Source organism: Pocillopora verrucosa, chromosome 5 (genome assembly GCF_036669915.1).
Source record: "Pocillopora verrucosa isolate sample1 chromosome 5, ASM3666991v2, whole genome shotgun sequence".
In the NCBI taxonomy this organism is placed as follows: Eukaryota; Metazoa; Cnidaria; class Anthozoa; order Scleractinia; family Pocilloporidae; genus Pocillopora; species Pocillopora verrucosa.
In genome coordinates, this window is record NC_089316.1 from 9379719 (window position 1) to 9404881 (window position 25163).

Below are 25163 nucleotides of genomic sequence, written 5' to 3' on the forward strand. Positions count from 1 at the left end.
TCAATTGCTTTTATATGCTGATGATAGCAAATTATATAGGATTATCAATTATCCAGAGGATATGTCATCTTTTCAGGGTGACATGGATACGATTTCTGACAGGTGTGAGGATAATAAAATAAAAATTAGTACTAAGAGATGTAAGATCACGAGAATCACTAGGAAAAGGAGTCCTCTTGTTAGGGATTATTACATAAATGATCAGTGTTTGGAAAGTGTATTTACATATGAGGACTTAGGTCTGCTTACTAGCTCTAATTTATCATGGAATTCACATATAGATTCTATAACTGCTAAGGCTAATAAGGCTCTTGGTTTGGTAAAAAGAACGTGCATGGATTTTAAGGATATTACTAGATTAAGAACATTATACCGTAGTCTTGTTAGACCATTGCCTAAGTATTCATGTGAGACCTGGAATCCTCAAACTCAACGTAATTATAATAGAATAGAGGCAATTCAGAGGAGGGCAACCAAGTTTATCCTGAAGTATAACGAGGATTATAATATTAGACTAAAAACAATTAGATTTACAAAGTTTATAATAATAGGAGATTTAGCAGGGATGCTGTATTTTTATTTTAATTTAATGAAAGAACATTACAATATAGATATTTCTGATAAGTTGCTATTCTGTAAAAAACGTAATGTAGATTATAATTTAAGGAAAAATGACTCTCTTGACCTTGTTAGTATGTATAGTAGAAGTATTAGTTTTAAGTACAGTTATTTACTCCGCATTATCAATGAATGGAATAGCTTACCCAGTGGTATAGAAGAATCTGTTAGTATTTCTAGTTTTGAGCATAAAGTTATATAATTTTTTGGTAATACTTAGTTCTACTCTCAGCGGATTATATCGTAGAATTTTTAGACTTTTTTAATTTTAGATTTATTTTATATTTCTATGTATTTTTTCTTCTTTAAATTTCATATTATAGATATTTTTAATCATATTTTAGTTTACTGGGGAGCATTCCTCGTATGGTGCCTGGTGCGCTTTTTGGATGCTTCCCTCTCCACCTTTATTCATTTATTACTTTAATTCAATGTTATAATTTATGATTTGGAGAAAACTTTAATAAATAAAAAAATTATATTAAAGCTTAGAAGGCGGTAGCTTATAACTATGATATCGCCTCTGTTTGCTTTTATCTTGCTTTAAACTGGTCAAAGATATCTTTAACTATTTATCCAGAGATGCCCTACGCTAGGCACTGACGATGGGAGCATGCATTTAGCCAAGGAAGCGAGGCGTTCGCCATGTAGTCATAGACTACGAGCAGTCCCTTTCTACTCTGTCCGATCATGATTTTCTATGCAGACAGCGAAAAGAACATTTGAGAGGAGAAAATAGCAGCGAGAAAGTTGGAGGGGGAAACTTTCACTTTCTCACTCGACGGATTACCGAATCACGACTTCGCAGCTCTCAGATTTATCTTTCATAGTAGGAGAGCAGTTCAAATCTCGCGTGCGCTACGCAGTGTCAGAATTAATTCTTTGTGTGCATAATAAGTAATGGTGATGGGACTGAGTGGAGTCTAATCCGGTCTGTAATCATACGAGTGATACCAAAATTTATTACGAGTATGATAACAAACTGTCCGAGAAAAAAATTTTGCAATTTGGCAGAAAATTTTTTTGTTCCGACTAGTCACAAACTTTCTCGCGTCGCTTCGGCCAAAGTCCCTCAGCGCTTCAAAGAACAAAAGGACTATTGTTTAATACTTAATGTGAAAAGATGAGCCGGAACAAGAGACTATTTCTTGATACGAGTTGTTGGTTGCTGCAAGTCTTACAACCACCATCTGCAATTACGTCTGTCAACTATCCTCTTTGTAACAACATGTTTCGTTCACGAGTGACGCATAACAAAAAAGACATAGAAGTAAAAAGAGTTGGGGCTGGGAAAAAACGAAAATAAAACTAGTCGTTAAATCGAGATAAACTTTTATTTTTTTATTCAACATTAGAAATCCTTCAGATTAGGTTCCACTCATACAGGTTCAAAATTAATTACCGTGAGCGAGGTGCATTGAGACAGCGTGATCAATCGTGCGATCTATATTTATGATTGTGTGCAATTATCATACAAATTTCGCTTGTTTTAACTTATCGTGACCACTGTCAAATCAAAGTCACGCACATCACGCATGGGTTCAACAGGATCGGGTTTCGTTCATTTACATTTATGGAGTGACGCTTTATTGCCGGGCAGTGCATGTTGGGCCGAAGAAGGGCGGAAGTGATTTTTTACTTAATTGGAGTGTTTATCTGCTGTTTTGGCGAAGGTTATGGCTATTTTTTAAACATCTCTCGCTCCTGTATAGTCTGTAGTTTCTCCTGCTGAGGTAAGAGGTGTTTGATGTCTAGTAAGCATAATGTACGGAAGAGTTGCAATCAACGTCATACTTACATATCAGTGAAGAAAGAATTCGACTTCTAAGCATTTTGATTTTATTTTGAAATATGCTTCGAGGACGACAACGAATCGTAGTTGAAGCACAATTGAAAGTTGTCAGAGTATTAAGATACTTGATTTTTAGTCATGTTCTGTGATATCAGGTGAGAAAGCGAGTGATGATTTAATCTCGGGTAATTAACTTACAGCAATTTGGATTTTATTGACTGAAATTTTCTCTTCAAGAGGGAATGTTGTAATTTGATTAATAGGTTTGTAGTTCAATTGGCAACGGGAACCAAGTCATAACAGTTAGCCGATAATTCCGTACAGCTCCATAGGGCGACTTCATTATGCATACAGCTCCTGGATAAAGAAAACAATGACGTAAACAAAAAATTGGCTTTCGGGACTACGGATTTTTTTAGAATAGTACGGGGCTATACGTAAATCTCTGCTTTTCTCTTTAGAGGAGAATGTTGTGATTTTACCGTAAGGTTTTATTTTCATTTGGCAAAGGTACCACATCATAAAATTCCGCTGAAAATCTTAAATTTTATTACATTAAAACTTCACGTCGATGTAAGTGCGTCATTCAGAAATGGGTGTTACTGCTGGATTTTGTGCATAGAAGGTTCGATTTATTTCTTTGGGTATTCACTTCGGGGGCCACGTAGAACCACAGAAAGCATAATGACTAAGTTCGGATTTGTTCGTTCTGGAAGAGGTGAGATCTTTTGGAGGAAGACTCAAAGGACTGAAACTACAGCACAATTAAGCGACCTCGAGCGGCAGCGTCTACAAGTGGATCCTTTTGTTTTAACGTGTTAATGAACTCCAAAGAATGATTGAACACATTGTATGACTTCAAGATTTTCGCTCAAGGTTCTCAAATTTGATTTGTATTTGCTAAAATAGAGCATTTTCAGAGCTTTGAAAAGAGACCTTGAATGAGCATATATGATGATTGTAGGCCAAAGTTCGCATTTTACTTCTTGTTATTGGTGTTTTAATTTATGCACAGCCATCTTTTATCGGCGTGTGTGAAGCATGATTTCCGAAGAATAACTGCAGACATTTTATGCATTCAAGTTATTTTCGCCAAGGATTTTCAATTTTGATTTGCATAAAATAAAAAAGGTCATTTTGTGAGCTTTATTGAGAGAGCTTGGAAAGCGATGCGTGTGAAGCGTGTTTGCAAGTCGTCCATTCGCGAACATTCCAATAATTTTACAAAGTTCGATCTAAGGAAATATATAGCTTCGAGCCTGATAGCTCCTAATACAGCAGATATTTTCACATTACTGCTCTGAAAGCTGAAAGGCAGACGACAAAGTTCAATTCTTGCCATTTGCCGTTCGCATACGCGAGGCAGTTTACTTAACTTATATTTATAGTGGTATAAGGTATAATACCTTTCAAATTCGACGTTCCTTGCTTTGTGGTTAAGAATTTAAAAGCAAAATTTTTAGGAATTGGGGCTATTGTTCGTTTTTGGACGATAAACAAAAGAAAATTGTCACACATGTCATCATAGAGCGTTCCGATTTCTATAGCGGTCTTTTATTTAAGAGTGAAATCCGACGAGAACCCCACTGATTCGCAAATGAACCTAAACAATAGCATGAATATCTGAATACTTAACGACCCACTAAAAGGAGGGTACCTACTTAAATCGACGTAAAGTTGTCACGGTTTAACCAGTCCTCAAATATCTCCTGTTTAAGAATCTATAAATGAACATTTAATCGTTTGTCCCACAATGTAAGAGTCAGGCTAATAATTGTGTATTGATCGCAACATTTCAACTGCTCTTCTGTTAGTCTTCGTCAGGCAATTAAGTTGAAAGTTTAAGTGTTGCTATTTAGAGCTCCTTGGTCTGTTGCTTTTGGCGTGTTTTGACATGCTGTCAATGGTGCATGTCAATCCTCATTAGAATTCCGACTATTAGATGTTGTTCCATCATAGGCCTGCTTTGTTGTTGATTAACTGTTCTGTTTTTTGATAGAAGGCATCGTTTGTCACTTAATCACATGGTCCTCTCCATATGAGTCTGGTAACTGGTTAATTTAGCTACAATTAGAATTTCATTCCAATAATTTTGCCAGAGTGTTAGGTGCATCTGCACGGTTGAATTGATTGCATTATCATTATGCATTATTATTGCACTATTGACAACTAGATCTTTACATTGCGTGATAGGGAGAAATACGACACTTAGGCAGGTTGAGTTTAACACTTTTGCCTGAAGTTTTTAGTCTCTAATACAGAATCTGAGGGTGAAATGTTCAGTGAAATCCTATTAAAATGTGGCCTATAAAAACACGCAAGTTTTTTCACTTGACAATTAGAAAAAAACTCTTCAAGGCGTGTGTTTTATGAATGATTGACAGCCGAATTCACCGGAACATGAAGATTGCTCGAGATGACAGCGCTATAAACCTCGGCTACAGTGACTGATGTGGCCTTCCACTCAACTTATCAGAGAGAGGAGTTCTGGAAAGGGTCGAAAATAGTACAATTTGGCAGGTGGTGTGACAGCTTTAGCTCAACTTTGTGCTCTGTACCCTCACAGAGCACGCTCTTTCAACCAACGACAGCGCAACAAGATCTTTTTATTCGATCAATAACAACTAGATCTTTATACTGTATTGTTAACTACTTAATCTTTAAAGCTGCAAAAACTAGAAAAAGAGTTTATCTTTCAGATCAGCACTCTTAGCTCCCACGATACCAATGAGCGTTTTCATTCAACTTATTTATTCTTATTTTCACGTCACCATACTCCCATCAATGGTGTGGCTCCATTTTCTGCATACAAATACACACAACTCACAATTCCTCAATTCACTCTGAAAAAGGGCTAAAACTCAAAACGTTAGCTTTGAAACTCTTTACGGTGGCCAATTGATGTTATCAACTCGGTTGATATTACTAAACTACCCTGTTATACTTTCCCACTGACGCAGCACGAGATCTTTAGATTGCACGGTTGGCAGCTAGACTTAGTAGCATGGAGCAGGAGTGACTTTTGACATTGTATTTTAGCTGAGGAGAGAATGGTGAGGTTATATCTCAGAAACTGAGCCGGCACTGGACTGGATTCCGTGAATGGTTCCATGGAGCCAGGGATTCCCTTAACTCAATCTTTAGATTGCATGGTTGCCAACTAGACTTAATGGCATGGATTGGGAACGGCTTTTGACACTATATTTTAGCAAAGGAGAGAATGGTGAGGTTAGATGTCAGAAACTGAGTAAGCACAGTTGACTGGACTCTTGTGAATATCTCCATAGAGCCAGGGATTCTTCTCTGTGCCATTCTCTAAGTAATTAGGGCTCAGGGAAGGCAGAGTATTGTGGTGTTACGACAACTAAGTGCAAGTCAAAATCAAACCAAGGGTTACTAAAGAACTTTTGGAGAATAGATGATTTTATCTGAGCTACAAAAGCCCTTTTTCTTAGACTTTACAAGTGATTAGTAAAGGAAAGAATTTAGGTAATGGAAAGATAACAAATAGATGAAAATATCCTCGGTAAAATAATTTAAAAAAGACAAAGCACAGCCACTTGAAAGCAGCCAGTTGAGCAAACTGGATGTCAGAACTAACAGTCCACTGATCGATAATCAATACTTTGTTACTCAAACCTACCCAAATAAATACGACCATAGGTTAATTTCCACTTTGGATATTACCCATAGTCGCTGCATGGCTCAGAAATACCTTAAATAAACTGAATCCTCTGCAGGATACAATCCATTATCAATTAACGTTTTTACTTTAACTAGTGTGTTAAATTATGATAGCTTAACACAGATAATTATCTTTACAGCCATTGTGAAACTTACTGGAGATTTAATTTTGCAAAAATTCATATTAAAAAACTAGCTTTCTTTTTTATCGACCTATTATGTGCGTGGTACGTTGATCATATATATATATGCTAAGTTTGGTTCTCATAATACTGCTTTCTTTGTTACTTTATGTTCAAAATTCTTTCAAAATGCATTTTTCAGTGGTGTAGAGGGAAGGACTAATTTCCAGGAAGGAGAAACAACAGAACTTTAATCCTACTTTAGTGACCTTTAGATCATACGCAGTAAACAGTTTTACTTACTGTCAATCAACATCCCCTTTCTACTGTTTTATTCAAACCTCTTGTTTATGTAGAAATATTATGAAAAAAATTTACTCAATCAAGTGAAGGAAAAATTTAATTCACTTGCAGGAAAATGATGCGGGGGGGGGGGGGGTGCACCCCTGGGTGAGGCTTTTCCTGCGAGTAATTTTTTGTGGGACCTTGTTAACCAAATTTATTTTGTTTGTCGTTTGAAATTTTGAATTCCAGATCTAGATGGGTTCAAACATATTTGATTGTTATAGATCCCTTTGTTCCAACTATTTTTCTATAATTACTTTGATAACAAAAACTTTCAAAAAAAAAACCCAAATATTTAAATTATGTAATTGTCACTAGCAGTAATGATTTTACTAACCTATGTCTATGTCACTTTAGATGTATTTTCAAGATACAGTGGAGATCAACTCCATTTTGTAATTTTATGGAAAATGTTTTTGATTGTTTGTTTTTTTTAAGCAGCTTGAGTAGTTAACAAGTAAATGCTTACTTGCCCAGGGAGAAGGGGGATTCCTTAAAGTTTATTGAGCAACACACAATGTCACTCATTTTAATATGAAAGACTTTGTATCATTCTTGATGTTCACAGATGGAACTTGACATCAGTGGTATAAAATGTTCAGAACTGATATTTTGCTTGAAAGTTTTAGGTGAGTGCAAACGAAATTAATCTAATGACCGGTCAATTTATTCGTGTAATTTTGTAATTTTTTTGTTTTCTATGTACATGTAATATTTTTATTGCTTTGATTGTTCAAGTTACAAGATACTTTCATGGTTGTGTCAGAAAATAACTATTACTGGACAATAGTTGATTGATGTCTTCTTTCAACAGTTGTAAGCTTTTCAAGTTCAAGTATGTGAATTTTTTGTTGACCTATGCACTCTTCATCATATCTCAAAAATATGTTGAAAATACAGTAGTCATTATCAATTGTGTTCAAGTTCTTTAATTTTTTTGTGTTTTGACCTCTGTTATGAAACAGGAGGATCCAATGTGGGCAAATCACACTTGCTGTACAGATATGCTAATGATAATTTTTTTTATTTCAAAGAAGGTAAGAAAACGTTTAGCAATGAGCATACAAAGTGATCAAATGATTTTTTGAAAGTTCAGTGATCTAAGTCTTAATCCATGTTCATTTGTCTCTTTAGAGTGCCTCCTTGTGAAAAGAGTAAGTCTGGATCATGACATGGCAGTAACACTTGAGATATGGGACAATTATAGCTTTTTCTTCCTGGTACAAACCGCTATTGTTGTGTATGACATAACACAGAGACATTCATTTGAGGAAGCAAAGGAGTTGGTTGATGAGCTCGTTCAACAGGCCAAGCCAGGTGTCTTTGTAGCTCTTGTGGGGAATAAAGCAGATCTTGAAAGTAGAAGGCAGGTGTCTTTTAAGGTAAGTAATGTGGCCATGTTTATATAATGCCATTGTGCTACATATGGTAAACATGAAATCACGTAGGACAGAAGGTTTTTCTAATGGTTCTCTGTAGAGAATGATGCAAATCATGGTTGAGAGAGGATGGTAAAGTGAGGTGGCTTATGAAAGCTCTTTAGATGATTTTTGTATGATTTCTTATTATGTCCTTGGTATAAAATCATATTGAGATTTTATTTGCGGGATTGTATCTTAGGGAGAAGAATGCATTTCTAGTAAGTGCTTATTTACACTGCGACTCTACATGTATCCTGCTGTATTAACGTCAGTACATGGGATCTTCCTACGTGTCTTTTAAAATCTTGTTTGTTACAAAAACCGCGTATAGCAACTATATCAGGCATTTGGCTTCCAGCTCGCTAAAAAGGCAGACTTCCCCGTTTCAATCAAAGTCAACAACACCATGCTCACCATGTATATGTCAACAATCTGACGCGGGCACCTCGCCAGTAACCTTTTTCACAACATTGACGTAACAAACCGACCTATTAGAATGAACTTTTCCTGTTTAACTTTTATTGTTTTTAAGAAAGAAAACAATGAGTTGATTCACCTAATGTTGAATGACGGAGGAATCGTGTTACCCGATTGTCACAGTCAATGAAATCACTGTAATAGTAACGAATTAGTTTTCAGGAGATAGAATTACATCATTTTACCAAAACTCCTTCTTGGACTCTGGTGATTTAAATTTTCAACAAAAATTGATTAGACCCATTTTTTCGGCAATCAATGGTGTGCTATATTTCTTTTCCTTTTATTCCCAAAACTAAGAGTTATTCCAGAAATGTAGCTCACACATACTGTTAATTAATGGTGGGAGACTTGGTTGTTCTTTTAGGAAGCTCAGGATTATGCGGATGGAAACAATTTTATTGAGATTTTGATGGAAGTGTCAGCACTAACAGGCGAAAATGTGGAAGACCTTTTCTCCAAAGTAGGTGAGTAGAATTGACTATTCATTGATCTAAAGGGGAAAGTTTCAAAAGAAACTGTGGTGCTTTATTGGTGGGAGACTATAGCAGGGTAATTAAGTATTATCAACTGAGCTGATAACGTAAATTGGCCACCCTAAAGAGTTTCAAAGCTGACGTTTCGAGCGTTATTGTTAGTTTGGATGAGTTGTGGGCTGGGTGTCTGTTTATGTGCAGAAAATGATTAAGAGTACCGATTTCAAAGAAAAAATTTTTTTTCTGGAGTTTTGCAGCTTTTCGAACCGCCAAGATGTAGGGAAAGGCCGTAAACTGTTAATCCCCACGGTATTAACGAGTGCTTTTCATTTAACTGACCTTGAGGATTAAGAGTGCCGATTTGAAAGATGTTTCACCAAAGTATAACTTTTTGCAAAAGGTTATACATTAATGAAACATTGGAAGACGACCAGGTGACCGATTCCGAGAACACATTCGCGACTTAGAAAGAAATGACAAGGACGCCTCCAAGCCGGTCGCCATACACTTAAATCTCCTTAACCATTCTGAGCAGCCTATGGCAGTTTGAGGCCTTTCCCTACAGGTAGACAGTTCGGAAAGCCGCCAAACTTAGTACAAAAGTTTATCTTTCAAATCGGCACTATTAATCCCCGCGGAATCAATGGGCGCTTTTCAGTCAACTAATTTATTCTTGTTTTTTCGTCACCATATTCCCACCAATAGCGTAGCTCCATTTTCTGCCTATAAACGCACACAACCCACAATGCCTCCAATCGCTCTGACGATGGGCTAACACTCGAAACGTCAGCTTTTAAACTCATTTTGGTGGCCAATTTACGTTATCAACTCAGTAGATCATACTAAATTACCCTATTCATTGATCTGTCTTACAAAGTTAAGGTAAAGTCTGCACTTGGGCCCACTGGCATATGAGGCGCCAGAGCAGCTCGGGGTTTTGAACCCAGACCTCTCCATGTGGGGTCTTGGGCTCTAACCATTTCACCGCACCATCTCCCAACTAACTGCGCTATCAATTACACTGCTTTTTTTAAGTAGATGTGTTTTCTAACGAGGTTTCTTTGTCAAATGATATGCTTTGCACACATTGCAACACTCTCCTTCTGCTCTGTATAACACCTTGGTTGAAAGAAAATTTCCCGTATGCGTCGGCCAAAGGCGACACAGGCGGAAGAAAATATGCAACCACTTATCATAACATAATTTAATAGAGAATGTTTTTTAAATTGTCACATACTCCACTCTTGTATGAGGCCAGACTTGCTGATAGCTTGGAGGTTGCGCTATGACATTGAATGAAAATTATTGCCGAAAGCTTCAGAAAGTCTACTAACGCCATTCCTGCAGAGTGCCCATTGTGGAACACTTCTTTCCAATTAGCACTCATTAATGGAAATGAAAACAATTTCAGTGGATAGGCCTTGACAGAAATCTTATTATTTTTGCAGTCAAGTATTTGTCAATAATTTGGCAGACCTGCTGTTGCTATTAATTCTGTTAAAATCAAAAGTGTGACCCTCTGACTAGAGATGAATTGAAGGGGTGACTGTGGGAACTTATTGGTTACAATTGTATGTCTGTTGTGGCAGCGGCTGCTTCTATGAAATATGCACTTGGATAACTAGCTGTAATCCCCCCCCCACTCCCCTTACTAAGACAAAAGATTGGGAATAGCATAAATTTTTTTTTTATGTTTGCTGGAAGAAAAAGGGAGTACAAGGTTTTGTTCTTAGTGTCAAAACTAGGTTGCTCCTGTTATCTAAACCAGTTATATCAATTTTTCTAAGCTGCGTTTAGTTCTCTTAGTGTGAAACTCTAGCATTTCTTTCCTGTTAATCAAGGTTTCCAGGGATGGTTCGTCAGAAAAGGGTTTTTGTGTAATAAGTGTAGGAGTTATTTTGGATGTGGAGGGACAAAACTAACAGGGAATTGTCATGTGGTGCTTAGTTTTTTTCGAATCATTCTGTTTTTTAGTGAAACGTTTAACTGCAACCGTAGCTGTTGTCGAACAAACGTTGGCTCCAGTAGAGGAAACTGTGGATCTGAGTAAGAGAAGTTTGGACACTTATGGGATGGAGTTTCTCCTAGCCCTATTTATATCTAGGAACTTTGTACGTACACATATCCTATCGCTGAATTTTAGCTGGGACCATTTTCCATGGCTATCTCTCTATTTTTCTTGCCTATTGGAGAACCTGACGTGCTTATATGTGAATGACAACAGACTGACCTCTCTGCCTGGAAATATGAGAAGCTTGAAAGGACTTCAAGAGCTGGACTTGAGAAATAACCAACTGAAGCGGCTTGATGTGGTTAAAGAACTGCCTAGACTTAAAAAACTCTTGATCGAAGGGAATCCGCTCACACTAGAGGAGATCAGATGTCTTATGAAGCATGTGGATAAGACTACAAAAACGATCTTCGTAGATATTGCAGGTAGTGTTACATGTAAATATGGCAATAACTCTTTTGCATACTCGAGCACAATGTTATCTTGGAGTAAGGATTGTGTGTCTTTAGCGCTGTGGTGATTTTTGTCCTATTGTATAGTTTTTGAAGTAATTTCTTTGTAAATATTAGAGCTTCAAGTAGGTCCAGCCTGTTATTGCACACGCCCTCGAGGGGGAAGGGGGGGGGGGAAGATTTTGCGTCCAAAAGAGCGTGAGCCAGGAGTTTGGACGAAGTGTCCGCTATAGCGCGCTGGGAGTTATGAAAGTGTCTGCATTTCCCTAATTGCGAGAATCCGCAACAACAAGAGTATATTTTATTCATTTCTCTACGCGTTTCGCCGGGGGAGCTGTAATGGCAGGGTGTCCGTAATAGCGAGGTGTCCGTAGGGCCAGAGTCGACTGTACACTTAAAAATATAACCTTCACTTACTCTCATATCAAACGTATTTCCCATAAGCGCGAACATTTGTTCGAATTGGCGTCCAGGCTGGCGTGGAAAACGCTTTCCCTACTGCCCTTGCGCATTAGAGTATCACTCGCATTAGTGACAAGTTACATTTGTAAGCATGGCGGCTGCAAAGGTAGGAAAGTCCCAAAACGATTCTCCGACGAGGTCTTTTCAACGGGGCTCTTATTCAGAAAGAAGACAAGAGCAAAAACCAACGACCGTAAACTTTATCATGTCGTTGTGACAGCCGTGGACAAAGTCGCAAAGCAAGTGAAAATTCAACACGTTGGAATCTTTAGAATCTTTTTTGTGATACTTGCAGCTTCTCTCTGTGTTTCCTCAAGTTTCTGTCGCTTGATAATTTCATTCTCCAAAGATTCTTCTAGCGGTCATTTCTTTCCTCGTAATCCTGATTTTCCTTTTCAATATCGTAATTATCAAGTCCGTGATAAAATAACTTGACAGAATAAGTTTGGCAGCGCCATTTGTCGGTGAGCCTCTTGACACCAAAACCTCCACTTTTCTTCTTTGTTCGCTTTCGCTCTGCACATATGGTCCCAATCATTTTCCTTAAGACATTTGTTATTCGATTGTCGACGACGATGCCTCTAATGCCCGTTTCTGCATGATTCTCTCTACAACTACAGCGAGGGTAGAATCGCCTTTTCCCTCTCCATTCTCTTTGGCAATTATGTAGAGAAGATAGCTCAAAAGTTGATAAACACGACCGGTAGCAGACATATTCGAGACTTACTACCAACAAAAGAAAAAAAGCCAATCGCTAAATTTATTAATGAGACTACTTACTTTTTAATACTGCATGTAAACGAAGGTAACGAATGGCCGGAAAATCCTGCTTTTGAACCCTCTGATCCTTCTCCCAAAGCTTTAACGGATCTGTAGAAGACCAGGAGTAAGAGTGGTGAGAGTGCTGCAACTTAAGCGGCCATTTGACCCACCTAGATCGGTCACAAACTCGACGAATTATATACCAAAATAAAGGAAATTTCACGCTCCATTCGGATAAGGCGGTACAATTGAGATTCGAACGTGCACGAAAGAGCTAGGATCCATTCTTACGCGCTAACCGTGATACGACGCTTTGAACGCCTTCGAAAATTGCCTAATCGTAATTTTAAAAAATGAAGGCTTTGTTATTTCAAAATAACTTCTAAAGTAACCGTAATATTCGTCTTAATTAATTAAGCACTATCAAAATGTCTCTTAGTAATCGAGCCAAAGGTTACAAATCTTGTGTGCTCTTGAATCAGATAGTGGTGGAGGCGTGTTTGCCGAGACTTATTATAGGCTTTAGTGAACAGTGAGTTTGATATGTTTACTAATTACGATCACCGATTGATGCTAATTTGTATAGTTGTAAGCTTCGTCTGAAAATCACTTTGTTATTTCAAGAGAATTTGTGGGATTGGTTAATACAAATTTGCCAACCAATCCTTTTGGCTCTAGAGTCTCAGGGTGTGCACTTGAAGGGGGCGTTACCGTCGGAAGCAGGCTGGTTTTGTTGTTGTGTGCAGTGTTCATGTACTGTACAATTTTAAAAACCTTTATCCAGGTATTTAAAGCTAAAACTCCCATCCCTATTGTACGACAAGAAAATGTTCAGGAAGTTCATTGGACAGATTTCCCTAAAATTAAAAAAAAAAATCATTTCCTCTTCTACCGAAAACATTTAACCTTCTGACGTTTGAAATGACTTTCATGGAAGTTCATTTTAGTAATGTGCTCCTCGTATTACATGTAGCACCTTTCGCAAGGTTGTGATGTATCCTAGATATGTTCTTTGTTTCACACTTTACTGTTCTACAATAGGCAATTAGTGCAAGATTAAATTTTCCTTTTACTTCACTTGCAGCTGTAGCTCCTCCCGAAATTTTGGCGCAAGGACATTCCGCAAGACTGGTTTATGAAGAGGCCGTTAGGGATGGATTTGTGAATGTTTATCGTGGTCGCATAATATTGGTTGGCCAGGATCGTGCCGGTAAAACAAGTTTAAAGAAGACTCTCTTAGGTCTGCCATTTGACTTCAAGGAACAGAGCACGGACGGGATCGAAATAGAGCCATCAAAGTTCGAAATTGAAGTTGAGCAAACTAAGAACTGGACTCCTAGTTGTGCGAACAAGTCGAGTTTCTCTGATTGTTTGGAATGTACAACGGATATAGCAAAACTGTTAGCGACAAAAAGGTATCACATGATTGTTGGTGATGAGAAGGAAGGCTCGGAAATGAAATCAGTAGGGGCACAGCATCAGGAAGAACGCAGAGTAGAGTCAGGAGAGGAATTGCACACAAAACATGCTGTCGCCGATGAGGTCCGTTTACTGTGTTTTTACTCTGAAACCCGACTTCTTATGAATGATCTCAAACGAATTCACACATTTAATGCTCATTTCATTGTTTTGACATAAGGAGGTAGATCGACATCTTCTGTGTAAATGAAGATGCATCAACATATGTATCCTATATATATTGATATCTCGTCCTATTTCAAAATGCCAGGTTTCCGTGTACGAGGATCCGGCCACTAAGTTTCCAGATAGATGCGAGCCTTTAAGCGAAGTTCATGAAGGAGATAATCTAAGCACAAAGTCCAAAATGGCTATCAACGCCACCGTACTTCCTATTGCCGTTGAAAAACAGGCTGATGAACTCCTAAAGAACATGATAATTGAAGGTGAGGATGCTGATGGTGCACATATCGAGAAAGGATCCACGATAACTGCAGATGTGTGGGATTTTGCGGGTCAGCAAGTGTACTATGCTGCTCACCCGGTATTTCTTTCGTCAAGAGCTGTGTACATCGTAGTTCACAACCTTAACAAGCCACTGAATGCCCGAGCTCAGCCATGTGTCAGACAGGGAACTCATGAAGTACCTTTGGAGAACCCGAACAACGAGACAAATCTGGAGAACTTGCTGTCGTGGCTCGTGACAGTTCATAATTTGAGACCAACTGGAGAAGAAATGGTTGAAACGTCTAACGAGTTCCCCTATCTCCGACCTCCAGTGTTCATCGTCGGCACCCATGCTGACAAGCCATATGAAGATACCAAAGATGTTACATCCAAGATACTTCGTGAGATTTCCAGTAAGGAATATGGAAAACATGTGATCCGACCATTCTTCTACATTGATAACACTCAAGGAGACAAATCATTCGCACGGAAACTCTGGAATTTCTTTAAATTTCAAAGAGATCCTCAAGCAGGTAAATCATGTGTTTGGGTTCAACATGATGTGTTCATGAAGTTGGGTTTACTGTGATTTCTATCGCGAACAGACAAACTCATCGTTAGATAAAGTTGATTGAATTCACTGAAGATTTATCGGTTGCTTTTCCACATCTTATTACTTATTTCCTATTCTTATTCTTTTGTCCTAATCTGGATATTTAACTCTCTATGATGTTGGCACCTTGTTAGTGCTCCGGTTACTCTGGGATTTTTTTTGGATGTAATTTTCTCTATTTTCCTTTCCTTTTTTCTTGTATTAACCTGGACTGCATATGTAAATACCAAAGCGAATGTTTTTGCTGACCAAATTATCTTCAACTAGTGAAAGTATAATACTTGCAAGGAAGTAATTTAGAGTTCTGTGGCAGAAATAGACCTTTCCGAGTACGAAACTAGGGATCATGGTCTTAGTTGCCATCAAACTCCTATCGAAAGTCCAAGGAGAAATCTCTGCCCCTCCCTGGCTTCTCTCAACAGCACTAATTGTTTCACATAATTTATAATTGAAAGGTCAAGAAGGAGACAATGATGGCGCTAGTGCTGATGGAATTCATGCTCTTCGAGCGAGAATCCTGGAAGTACTTCGAAAGGAGCCTTACATGGGAGAGAAGATACCAGTGAGGTGAAGTATGATGTATAATGATATAAGCGCATGAGATGTTCAGCTCATTTTTTTTTTTAACAACAGCTGTACTGAAACGTAGGAATGGCTTTCACAGCCGGTTTCGCTTCTTGTCGGATTTGCTACGTTCAATTTTGCTACATGTTCGCTACATACAGGCTGAATTCGCTGCTTACTTCATTCTACCATTCTATGCTTCCGCCACGATTTATGTATACCTTAAGTTAGGACTGATTACAATTTTTTTTTATTTCTAGATGGTTTAACTTCGAAAAGGTCATTGAAGCTTTGGTAGCTGACAATGTGTACCACACGAATACTGTCCATCTTCAAACCTATGCCAAGGATGTGTGTTTCATAGAAGACGATGGACAGTTTCACACCATGTTGAATTTCTATCACGACTTAGGAATGATTGTGAAACACCGCAGTACAGTCATTCTGAAGGCGCAGTGGTTAATCAATCTATTCAAGAAGCTTATAACCATCCCAGCATTTAAAAAAGCGGTAGGATAAGATAATCTACTATGCATCGAGATGATTACAGATGGCAGGACTTGTTACCTTCCTCCCACTTGCGCTTTACGAAAAAAAGTTAATTCGATTGTCTGTTTGTTTGCTCCCTTGTATTTTTTATGTTATTGGCACTCTATAAAACATTTAAAGTTTTCTCTATATCGTTCATGTGTCTCCCCCTCTCCTCCATTCCAATACTGCCTAGTTAAAAAAAAAATAGTCCTTACTATAATGTGACATTATTTGGGGGGTGGGGAGGTAAGGGGGACCTTAAAGTAACTAATTAGGGATGAATTGCAACTTTTCCTATTATGTTGAGTACGTGGACGTAGCTTGTCCATTTACTAAGGGGAGGCGTACCAACTACTTTTGTCACTCATTGTACCCTTAGTTATTGGGAATAAGGAAATGTTTTAGTCCACTGCAAAATAAATAGGGTATTTTTAAAGGAAAACTGTTAGATTGATCTTATTTTAAAAAGGGAATTGTTTGTTTCAGGATCCTGTGCACTCCAAGTACTGGCTTGAGCTCGAGAGAAGTGGTGTGCTTAAGATGGAGCTTGTTGATCATGTTTTCTCACCCCTTATTCAGCAAGGCGTCAACAAGGGAGACATCTTGGATATGATGGAGCAGTTTGGTTTGATTGCCAAATACTCACCATCTCTGGCTGACGTTCAGTACTTTGTACCATGTCAACTGAGGTCTTCGCCTGAAGAGCTTTGTAAAGTGGAGCCGTCATCTACAGATCCTTGTCCTTTGTATCTTCATTTCCTAGAAGGCTTTGTCCCGCATGGTCTTTTTACTCGTCTTGTTTCGAAATCGGTTGCTTGGTGTGGTGCAAGTGGATTGTCACAGCCTCCAAAACTCTACCAGAATGGTGCATGGTTCGTTCTTGAAGGACGCGTCATACATGATATGATTATGATTTGCAAAAAGAAGTTCATAAGAATCCTCTTAAGACAAAGAATTAAGACGGGAGCACTTCCAGTGTCTAATTCAACTTTGGCAGAGGTAGCTAGAAGTGTCCGATTGTTTATAGAGAGCATTTTAGAAAAGATGTCACGGGAGTTTCCATACTTGAGCAGAATGCAGCATGAATTTTGTGTTGAATGCCCCTACTGTCAGCAAGGAGGTCGCAAGTGCACAAACCACAACCAATTGTCCTGTACAGAAGAAGAATGCATACACCTGCTTGAATTGAGACAAGGTCAGGATTTGATCTGTATGGAAAGCATGTCTAATGAAGTACTTACAGTTCCTGGACAAGAGAGATGGTTATTGAACCAGGTATGAAGCATTCTTGGTATGTCTTCATAAGTAGTAACGGAAACCAATCAGGAAGAGCTTTGATAGCTGTGATGTAATCTCATTGTGCGATGTCAATCGTATGAATCGAAGTACCCAATTTAGAAAATCTTTTTTCAGACTGAGATATGATGATGTCATTGAGGGATCTTTGATTTGAGGTGATAACAACTTCGTCTAGATCCTAAAGCAATTTAGCAATGGAAATACTGTATAAAGTTGTATGTTTTGCAATTGCGTTATTAACTTTTTGGGTGATTCAAGACATGTATGAACGCGTTCAACCAGTTCGTTTCCTTCCGTCTGGTTTATAATTTATTAATGAGAAACGAGAAGAATATTTTTCTCTAACAGAAATATATATTTTTTTTGCTAAAACTGTTTATATACCTTATTTGGAAAATGACATGCTTTTCCTTAATAATAATGTTTTCATGTCATCATCCAAAAGGACTTGGCTCCGTCAGTAAGAAGAACCTCACAAGTCGTTCCATTACGTGGTCACCCAGCAGAGTGCGACAAAACTTTGAAAGTTGCTCTTCTGGCCAGTGAGTGGAATTCATCAATGGGGGGTCTGTCCACCATCAACAGACACCTTGCCATCCTTATGGCCAAACGTAATGAGGTAGAAGTCACTCTCTTGGTCCCACAATTTGCTTGTTCTGAAGAAGAGAAGAGAGATGCAGAAAGTCACAAGATTGTCATCAAAGAAGCTGAGAGACGTCCTGGTTTCGACGCTCTTGACTGGTTGAGCTTCCCTCCGAAAGACCTGGTAATTGACCTGGTCCTGGGTCATGGAGCCAAGTTAGGTAAGCAAGCCCAAATCATTAGGGAGTCCCATAGTTGCCAATGGGTACAAGTAGTGCATACTGCGCCTGAAGAGCTCGGAATGTTCAAAAACTATCCGAGAGCCATTGCCAGAGGAGAAGAGAAGACTACAGCCGAAGTAGATTTGTGTAAATTGGCAAATCTAGTTGTAGCAGTAGGACCCAAGTTGACGGAGGCCTACTCTGCCTATCTTCAATCATGTGAGAGGCAGCAGGATATCATGTCGCTCACTCCTGGCACATTCAAGGAGTTTTCAACTCTAAATCATGCCTCAACTGACTCTGAAAAGTTTAGGGTGTTGACCTTTGGTCGTGGTGACCCTGAGGACTTCGGTCTGAAAGGGTATGATATCGCTGCTAAAGCAGTAGCTGAACTGAAAGACAACTCCTACCATCTGATCTTTGTGGGTGCACCTGATGGAAAACAGGAGGCAGTTACGGAAAATTTGCTGCAGAATGGTATTTCCAAACGTCAGCTGACAGTGAGAACGTTTTTGCAAAGTAAGCAGAAATTGAAAGATTGTTTTTGTGAAGTTAATCTCTGTATCATGCCATCCCGGACGGAGGGGTTCGGCTTAACTGCATTGGAAGCCTTGTCAGCTGGTCTTCCCATTCTTGTAAGTGGAAACTCGGGTTTCGGAGACGCACTGCGCACTGTGCCACCTGGAAAACCATTTGTGGTCGATTCTGAGGACCCCAAGGTGTGGGCTGAGGCAATTGCTGTTGTCCGTAAGAAGGAGAGATCACAGCGTCTTAAAGAGATTGAACGACTGAGGACATCATATGAAGGGCAGTTCAGCTGGGAGAAACAGTGTGACCTTCTTGTTGATAAGATGTGGGTCAAAGTTCATGGCGCAGGTATGTTCATGATTTTTATGTTTCTTTCCTTAGACTTGTCTTTTCTTGTGGTATCCCAAATTTATTCTGTCCTTGATGTGAATACATTTTGTACCTCGAAAAGAGGTTTCTAAAAAACATAGTATGAAAGAGATTTTTATAAGTTTGTGTATATCACTAATTTTCGCCAAAAAGGAAATGATCTGTACGTGCTGATAAGAGAGAGATAGGAAAAAGAAAAAGAAATGTCTAAAACCACTTTTATTCATCCCAAGTTTAATTATCGTTCTTGATATGAGTGTATCCCAAAATGTTAATGTTTTAGCGGGGCATATATCATATTGTGTAAAAATCTCAGGTTAAAAGTCATCTGCTCCGGTTATTCACAAGCAATTATTGCTTTCGCTGCAACATAATATTTTTTTTATGAAAAAAGAAAAAAAAAAGGTAGCTATGTAGAACGTTAACCGGCAAGTCTAGGATATTACCCGCGACCTTTTACTCCAATATTGTTTCTCGTTCTCGAATCAGAAGAAAGTGTTTGTTTATCCTGAAAGAAGAGCCTGTTCCTGTAAGTGAAGATTTTGGATCAATTTGTGTCCTCATGAAATATTTTCCCATACATGATCTTCCTAATAAGGAAAGGTCTCGTTCATTCGAAGGTAGTGCCTTCCATAAAAATTAAATTAGAGTACCCGACTGGATAAGTGTCCCTCTCAGCCCTGACTTGGGCGGATATTACCCTACTAGTAGTGAGATCGGGGCCGATTCGGATCATATACAAGTTTCAAGCAGCTTGCAGTGGCGATACAGGAGGAGTTCCCAGCAAGTTTAAAAATAGTTACGATAGACCGAAACTTCGGTTTTAAATGTGATAGATTTTTTTTCTATCCGATAGTTGAGATCTTCGCTTCCATCTACATTGTATGATTTAAGGAATTACACCTAAAGTTATTTTGCTTCTAGGGTTGCTTGAGCGAACCATCCAGAATCTCCAGCGGATGCAACTCTGCGCAAGCACGGTAAACAACCACACTGCCTTGACAAAGGAGTTAACGACGATAGTATCAGATAGGGGCTTCAGAATTTCTGACAATCAAGGGTCAGGAAACTGCATTTTCCATGCCTTGTCAGAACAACTAGAAACCGTCAAAGGAATCAAAATCCAACATGGCCAGTTGAGACAATCTCTAGTTCAGTACCTCAGGGAAAACCCAAAACTGGTGAGATGTAGCAATTCTCTTTAAAAAAATTTTTTTAAGGTTGATCAGTAGTTTTGGCTACTGTGTTTATTTCTCTATCCGTTACATGAAGTGCTACTCGTCCTTGTTGGGACACTAGTCCCTTTCACAACAGATACCTTCAGAGAGTCACCTTTCAGAATCATTTCAGAATCAATGAACACCGTCAGTTTAGCTCGGTTCTGAATAGGACGATCATGTTTTTTGAAAACCTTACCATTCTAAACTATATTTTTCTTACTCTGAATGTTTTGGTTTTCTCTATTTAAGGACTTAGTTGACATTTTACCCGCATGGTCGCATTGGTTTAAATTCTCATTTCTTAGAAGTGTGATGGTACCTATGAACGGCTAAACATTTAATTGCAATAGGTTCATAGCGAGTCTGTCTGTCACCGAATGGGTTCATGATCATGTGGAGACGCAACTGCTGCTGCCCATTTAGATTCCTGTAGTGTGATACTCAAATGATGTTTGCTTTAGCTTTTGCTGTTTGCCCACCGCGTTTAAATGTTATCACTAACCTTTCCAATGTAAAGAAGTTAAATTTTTTTGCGGAGTTTCCCTTGAATTGTGCTCTGCTCTGTTCAAAAGCTATTTGAAATTCAAGTCTTAATTGCTGTCTCTTCTCACTGTCTCTTTTTACAGCCGGATGGAACAGATCTGTGTCACTTTGTCCATGGCCATGAAACATGGGCTGATTACCTGACATATATGAAACAAGATGGCGCTTGGGGTGATCACCTCATTCTCTGTACAGCTGCGAATTGCTTTAAAACATGCATTCATGTGGTCAGCAGTCTACACAATGATGTAGTCATCAGGCCACATTGTCCTGTGGACGAAAGCAAGCCACTAGTACTGGGACATATTCATGAGGTACACTATGTCAGTCTTCAACCCATACAAGGTAAGAAGGGAAAAGCACACGTCACGTGCTTTTCAACTTGATAATAATGAAGATTAATTAACATCCGTAGGAAAATTCGATAGCCTTATCTTTCCTGCGGAAAGCACTAGCTCCGTCGAAGGGTTAACCCTCGAACTGTTAACTCTTCTCGAATCACTACGATGGTTAGTGAGTTGATCTTTCTCAGCGATAACCGTGAGAATGAACTGAACTTTCCTCTTTCCTGCTGGAAAAACACACAAGTGTCTTTAGTGACTTGAAATGGACCATAGCTATCGTTTCACGAGTCGTTCATAATCATGAAATAAGTTCCAAACTATACCTTCATTTTTTTGTTTTCTTCTTTTATATTCCGCGGTGGTTTTTAGAAATTACACGAGTTTTAATTGGAGATCTTTTACAGTCTTTTTGGAAAGATGGTAACTGAATAACAAGTCTGTAAAGCGAGTTATGTATACATTTATCTGGTTGTTAAGTTATATTAAGATATGCTATTTGTACTTGAACAAAAGTCGCTTGTTAGGAGAACATTATAAAGCATACAAGTTTAAGTCAGAGGTATTCACAAATTACAGCTGCTCAATTTACCCGGGGACCAGGGTGGTACTGTTGTGAGAACACTTGCTTCCCACTATTTTGGCCGGGTTATATCCACGACCTTGGTTTTCATGTCGGCTGATTTTGTTGTTGATCGGCGCCTTTTCTCTCCGCGTTTTTTCTTCAGGTTCTCCCTGTTTTTTTTCTCAATAAATTAACATTCCGAATTCCAATCGCTTTGCGGAGAACCATATCCTGGGAAATGTGAAATTTTTGTTCATTAATTTTGGTTTGTTTTCTTGTTTCATTTACAGGCTAAAGAAAAGTGTTAAGGCAGTTATGGCTACAAACCAGGAAGACTTGAACGAAGAAATAGAACGCAACCTGAAAAAAATGCGAAATTTTAGAACTTCTCTCACGAAACTTTATTTTTAGCTGAAAAGAAAGCTTTAGATGAAACCTAGCTTTTTAGAGGTCACAGGTTTTATGGTTTGGATAGCTTAAGTCACTGAATTGTTATCGAGTTTTCGTGGTTTGATTGAAATTTTGATATAGAGTAATCCTTAACTGAGTGTAAAAAGTAATCCCGTACTGCTTTAGTTTCCTTTACTTCGGTCTGTGATTGGTCTAGAAACTTGCACAATGTGCGAAACAAATCAGACGCCAAACAAAAAAGGATCGTTACTAGTCGTTTTCCCTCAGTCTAGTACTTTGCATGTATTTCTTTTCAAACCTCATTGGCTAATAACGATGCAGTACTTCGTTATTATTGGCTGTTGTAATTACTTTGGTTTTTGGTTTACGCCGGCCAATTGAAAATTTCTCTAAAAGCCATGAATTACTAATTGCAAATTACGACTTGCAATTTTTTCTCCTCTCATTGGGACGATAGCAAAAGTTGTTTCACGAATTTATGTTCAGCAATTATGGAACATGACTCATCCAGGATATTCTTATGTTTTATTGGTGCCGTTGTGCTTTGGTGTCGCCGTCGTGTGTTCACGATTACTTTTGCTATCAGCCTTGGAAAAGAACCCCAGCTCCTTGGGGAAGCTTTCAAACTTCTCACCGTGAGAGACTTGATGGCAGACAATGCTATCATGAGTATGATGTTTAAGTCTACTGCCACAATACTCTGTTAACGGCTAGTTGTTAGGTACTCAATTTATTTAGTTAGAAAGCAATTCCTTTTCAAATTTGCTTATGTCGTTTGCTATTTAGACCTTAGTTCCACTGGTGATTGAGTGGTTTTTTTCTCAAGTGTGTCTCTTGAAATTGAACCACGTTATCTGAACATACCAGTTATGGCTATTTAGCGAAGGCAGTGGAATAGAATTGTCTTGGTGGCATTTTTAAATGCGATTCCACTAGCTTTGTGTTCCAGAGATGCGATATATTATCAGTTTAGCAAGGATCTGCCACCCATATCAGATCTTCCTAGCAAAATCCCCTTTTTCGAAATCGGAGATGTTTGACAACGAAGTTCGAGACTGAGTAGAAAGCTGCTAAGTATCCAACGCATACTTTTAGTTAGATCCATTAAAGGATTTAAATAAAAATTTATGATCATGAATTCATTCATTATGAACTAAAAATATAATCAACCTTTGTCTTCATTTACATGTGTAAAGACAAGCACCAAAATATAGTATTTGTAGAGTATCACAGTTCTGTACCGTTCTGTATGTTAGAAAAGATAAATAGATTATGAAAGTCAGTAAAATAAAAATATAAGAACATAGCAATATTTTCCTTTTGTTGTCTGTATTCGCCTACATTGTACTTTCCTTTCTCGACCATGAAACGCCTACAGGAGGAAATTCGGGAGTACTCAGTTCAAACTGGCTTTAACGAAACTGGAATGGGATTGTTTGGTTATGTTTTCGAAGATAAATCAAATGTTCCTTGGAGCTATGTCATAACTGTTTGATTAAGTGGTGTCCTTTACTCCTTCAGTCTGTGCAAATGGTACATGAGATGGGCGTTTACTTTTGAGCTGTTATTCAACCTATACTCTTCAGTCTCAAGGTTGTATTTCTTTTTTTTTCTTCTCTTTTGGGGGCTAAAATTCAGGAACTGTACTGGATTTTTAAACATATCTTCGTCTTATCTAGAAAATGGACTTACCGACTTTTTTAAGGTTTTCAAGCTCTAAGATTTTCATAAGCTTATTTACGGTAACAAAACTTTCTAGCATGGCTAATACTCGTACAGTGCAGTTTCTCGTTTAAAAACAAAAAAAAACGGAATTATGAAAGATTTATCCAAACTGGCTTCTCTGTCCAAAATTTATACAAATCATAATGTCAGAGCGATTGCGATCACGATGTGGTCCGACGCGCGCGTTCCATAGCGGCACATGGTGGCGATCTCCGGCCACCGCTGTGGAGTAAACCTCAGAAATTACAATGGCGCCTATTATATAAGCTAGTACACCAAAATTCGCCGTCCTAGACAAGGCAACTGGGGCATTGGATTTTTCTGAACTCGCCATGGATTAGGGCGGCTTATCGCTCTTTCTAGAAAAGAGCGAAGATTTTGACAAACATCTTCTAATAACCTATCAAATAAGAAAGATGGTTAATTTTAGGCACGGCAAAGTGATTTAGAAAGATGTTTTTCCGTCTCGTCTCGTTCGTATTCTCATATGACGCTTTCGACATTGCTTATCTTAGCTGTATGCAAGACGCGTGTCAACCATGTTCCTTATAATGGCGTAACTCATCGTGGGGTCTCTGTGGCCCAGTGGTAAGGCATTGGAGCGAGAAATCAAAAGGTTTGACATTTGATTCCTATGGGGACTGTTAATTATTTTTACTTTTGTCCAACGCTCGAGACAAGACGAATGAACATCTTCTCCACAACCGTTCAAATGTAGCTTACCTACTTTTTGTTTTACCTTTTTTAAGTTGTACCTCTTAGGACTACTGCAGCTCGATGCGCAGTGTGGCCGGTCACTCACTTGATAAGTAACTTTTGTTACCGTAAATAGATTAATGCTGACTTAAGACGTACATGTAAATGGCTTCGGGCTAACCAACTTACACTGAATGTTAAGAAATCCAAATTTTTGCTTACTGGTAGTAGTTCCCGCTTAAGCAAAGTTGGGTTCATCCTTATTTCTGCTGATGATATCCCTCTCGATAATATAGATTATATAGATCAAAACCATTTACTTTAATAATATAGATTCTTATACATACTTGGGTATTGTGATTAATAACCGGTTTTCCTGGACTGACCACATTAATTATATTCGTGGTAAGATCAGTAAAAAGTCAGGT

The 25163-nt window shown here is 38.4% G+C and overlaps 1 protein-coding gene across 1 annotated transcript; it reads left to right on the top strand.

Annotated features, from left to right (window-relative positions):
- Positions 1 to 2212: 2212 nt before the first annotated feature.
- On the top strand, positions 2213 to 23601 carry LOC131781896 (uncharacterized). Its single transcript, XM_066166715.1, has 15 exons — positions 2213 to 2351; positions 7130 to 7190; positions 7527 to 7598; positions 7696 to 7943; positions 8827 to 8926; positions 10910 to 11371; positions 13707 to 14164; positions 14352 to 15060; positions 15596 to 15707; positions 15965 to 16214; positions 16722 to 17510; positions 17980 to 19213; positions 20159 to 20415; positions 21081 to 21342; positions 22194 to 23601. The coding sequence occupies exons 2-15, from the start codon at positions 7130 to 7132 to the stop codon at positions 22196 to 22198; spliced, it is 5019 nt and encodes a 1672-aa protein (XP_066022812.1). The 5' UTR covers positions 2213 to 2351; the 3' UTR covers positions 22199 to 23601.
- The last annotated feature ends 1562 nt before the right edge of the window (positions 23602 to 25163 follow it).

What these genes read in the sequence shown, in the direction of transcription:
- LOC131781896 (XM_066166715.1), top strand. Translation starts at nt 7,130, where the DNA reads ATGGAACTTGACATCAGTGGTATAAAATGTTCAGAACTGATATTTTGC. An exon ending in ATTTTGCTTGAAAGTTTTAG is followed by an intron (nt 7,191 to 7,526) that starts GTGAGTGCAAAC and finishes GTTATGAAACAG; the next exon opens with GAGGATCCAATGTGGGCAAA. An exon ending in GAAGGCAGGTGTCTTTTAAG is followed by an intron (nt 7,944 to 8,826) that starts GTAAGTAATGTG and finishes TTGTTCTTTTAG; the next exon opens with GAAGCTCAGGATTATGCGGA.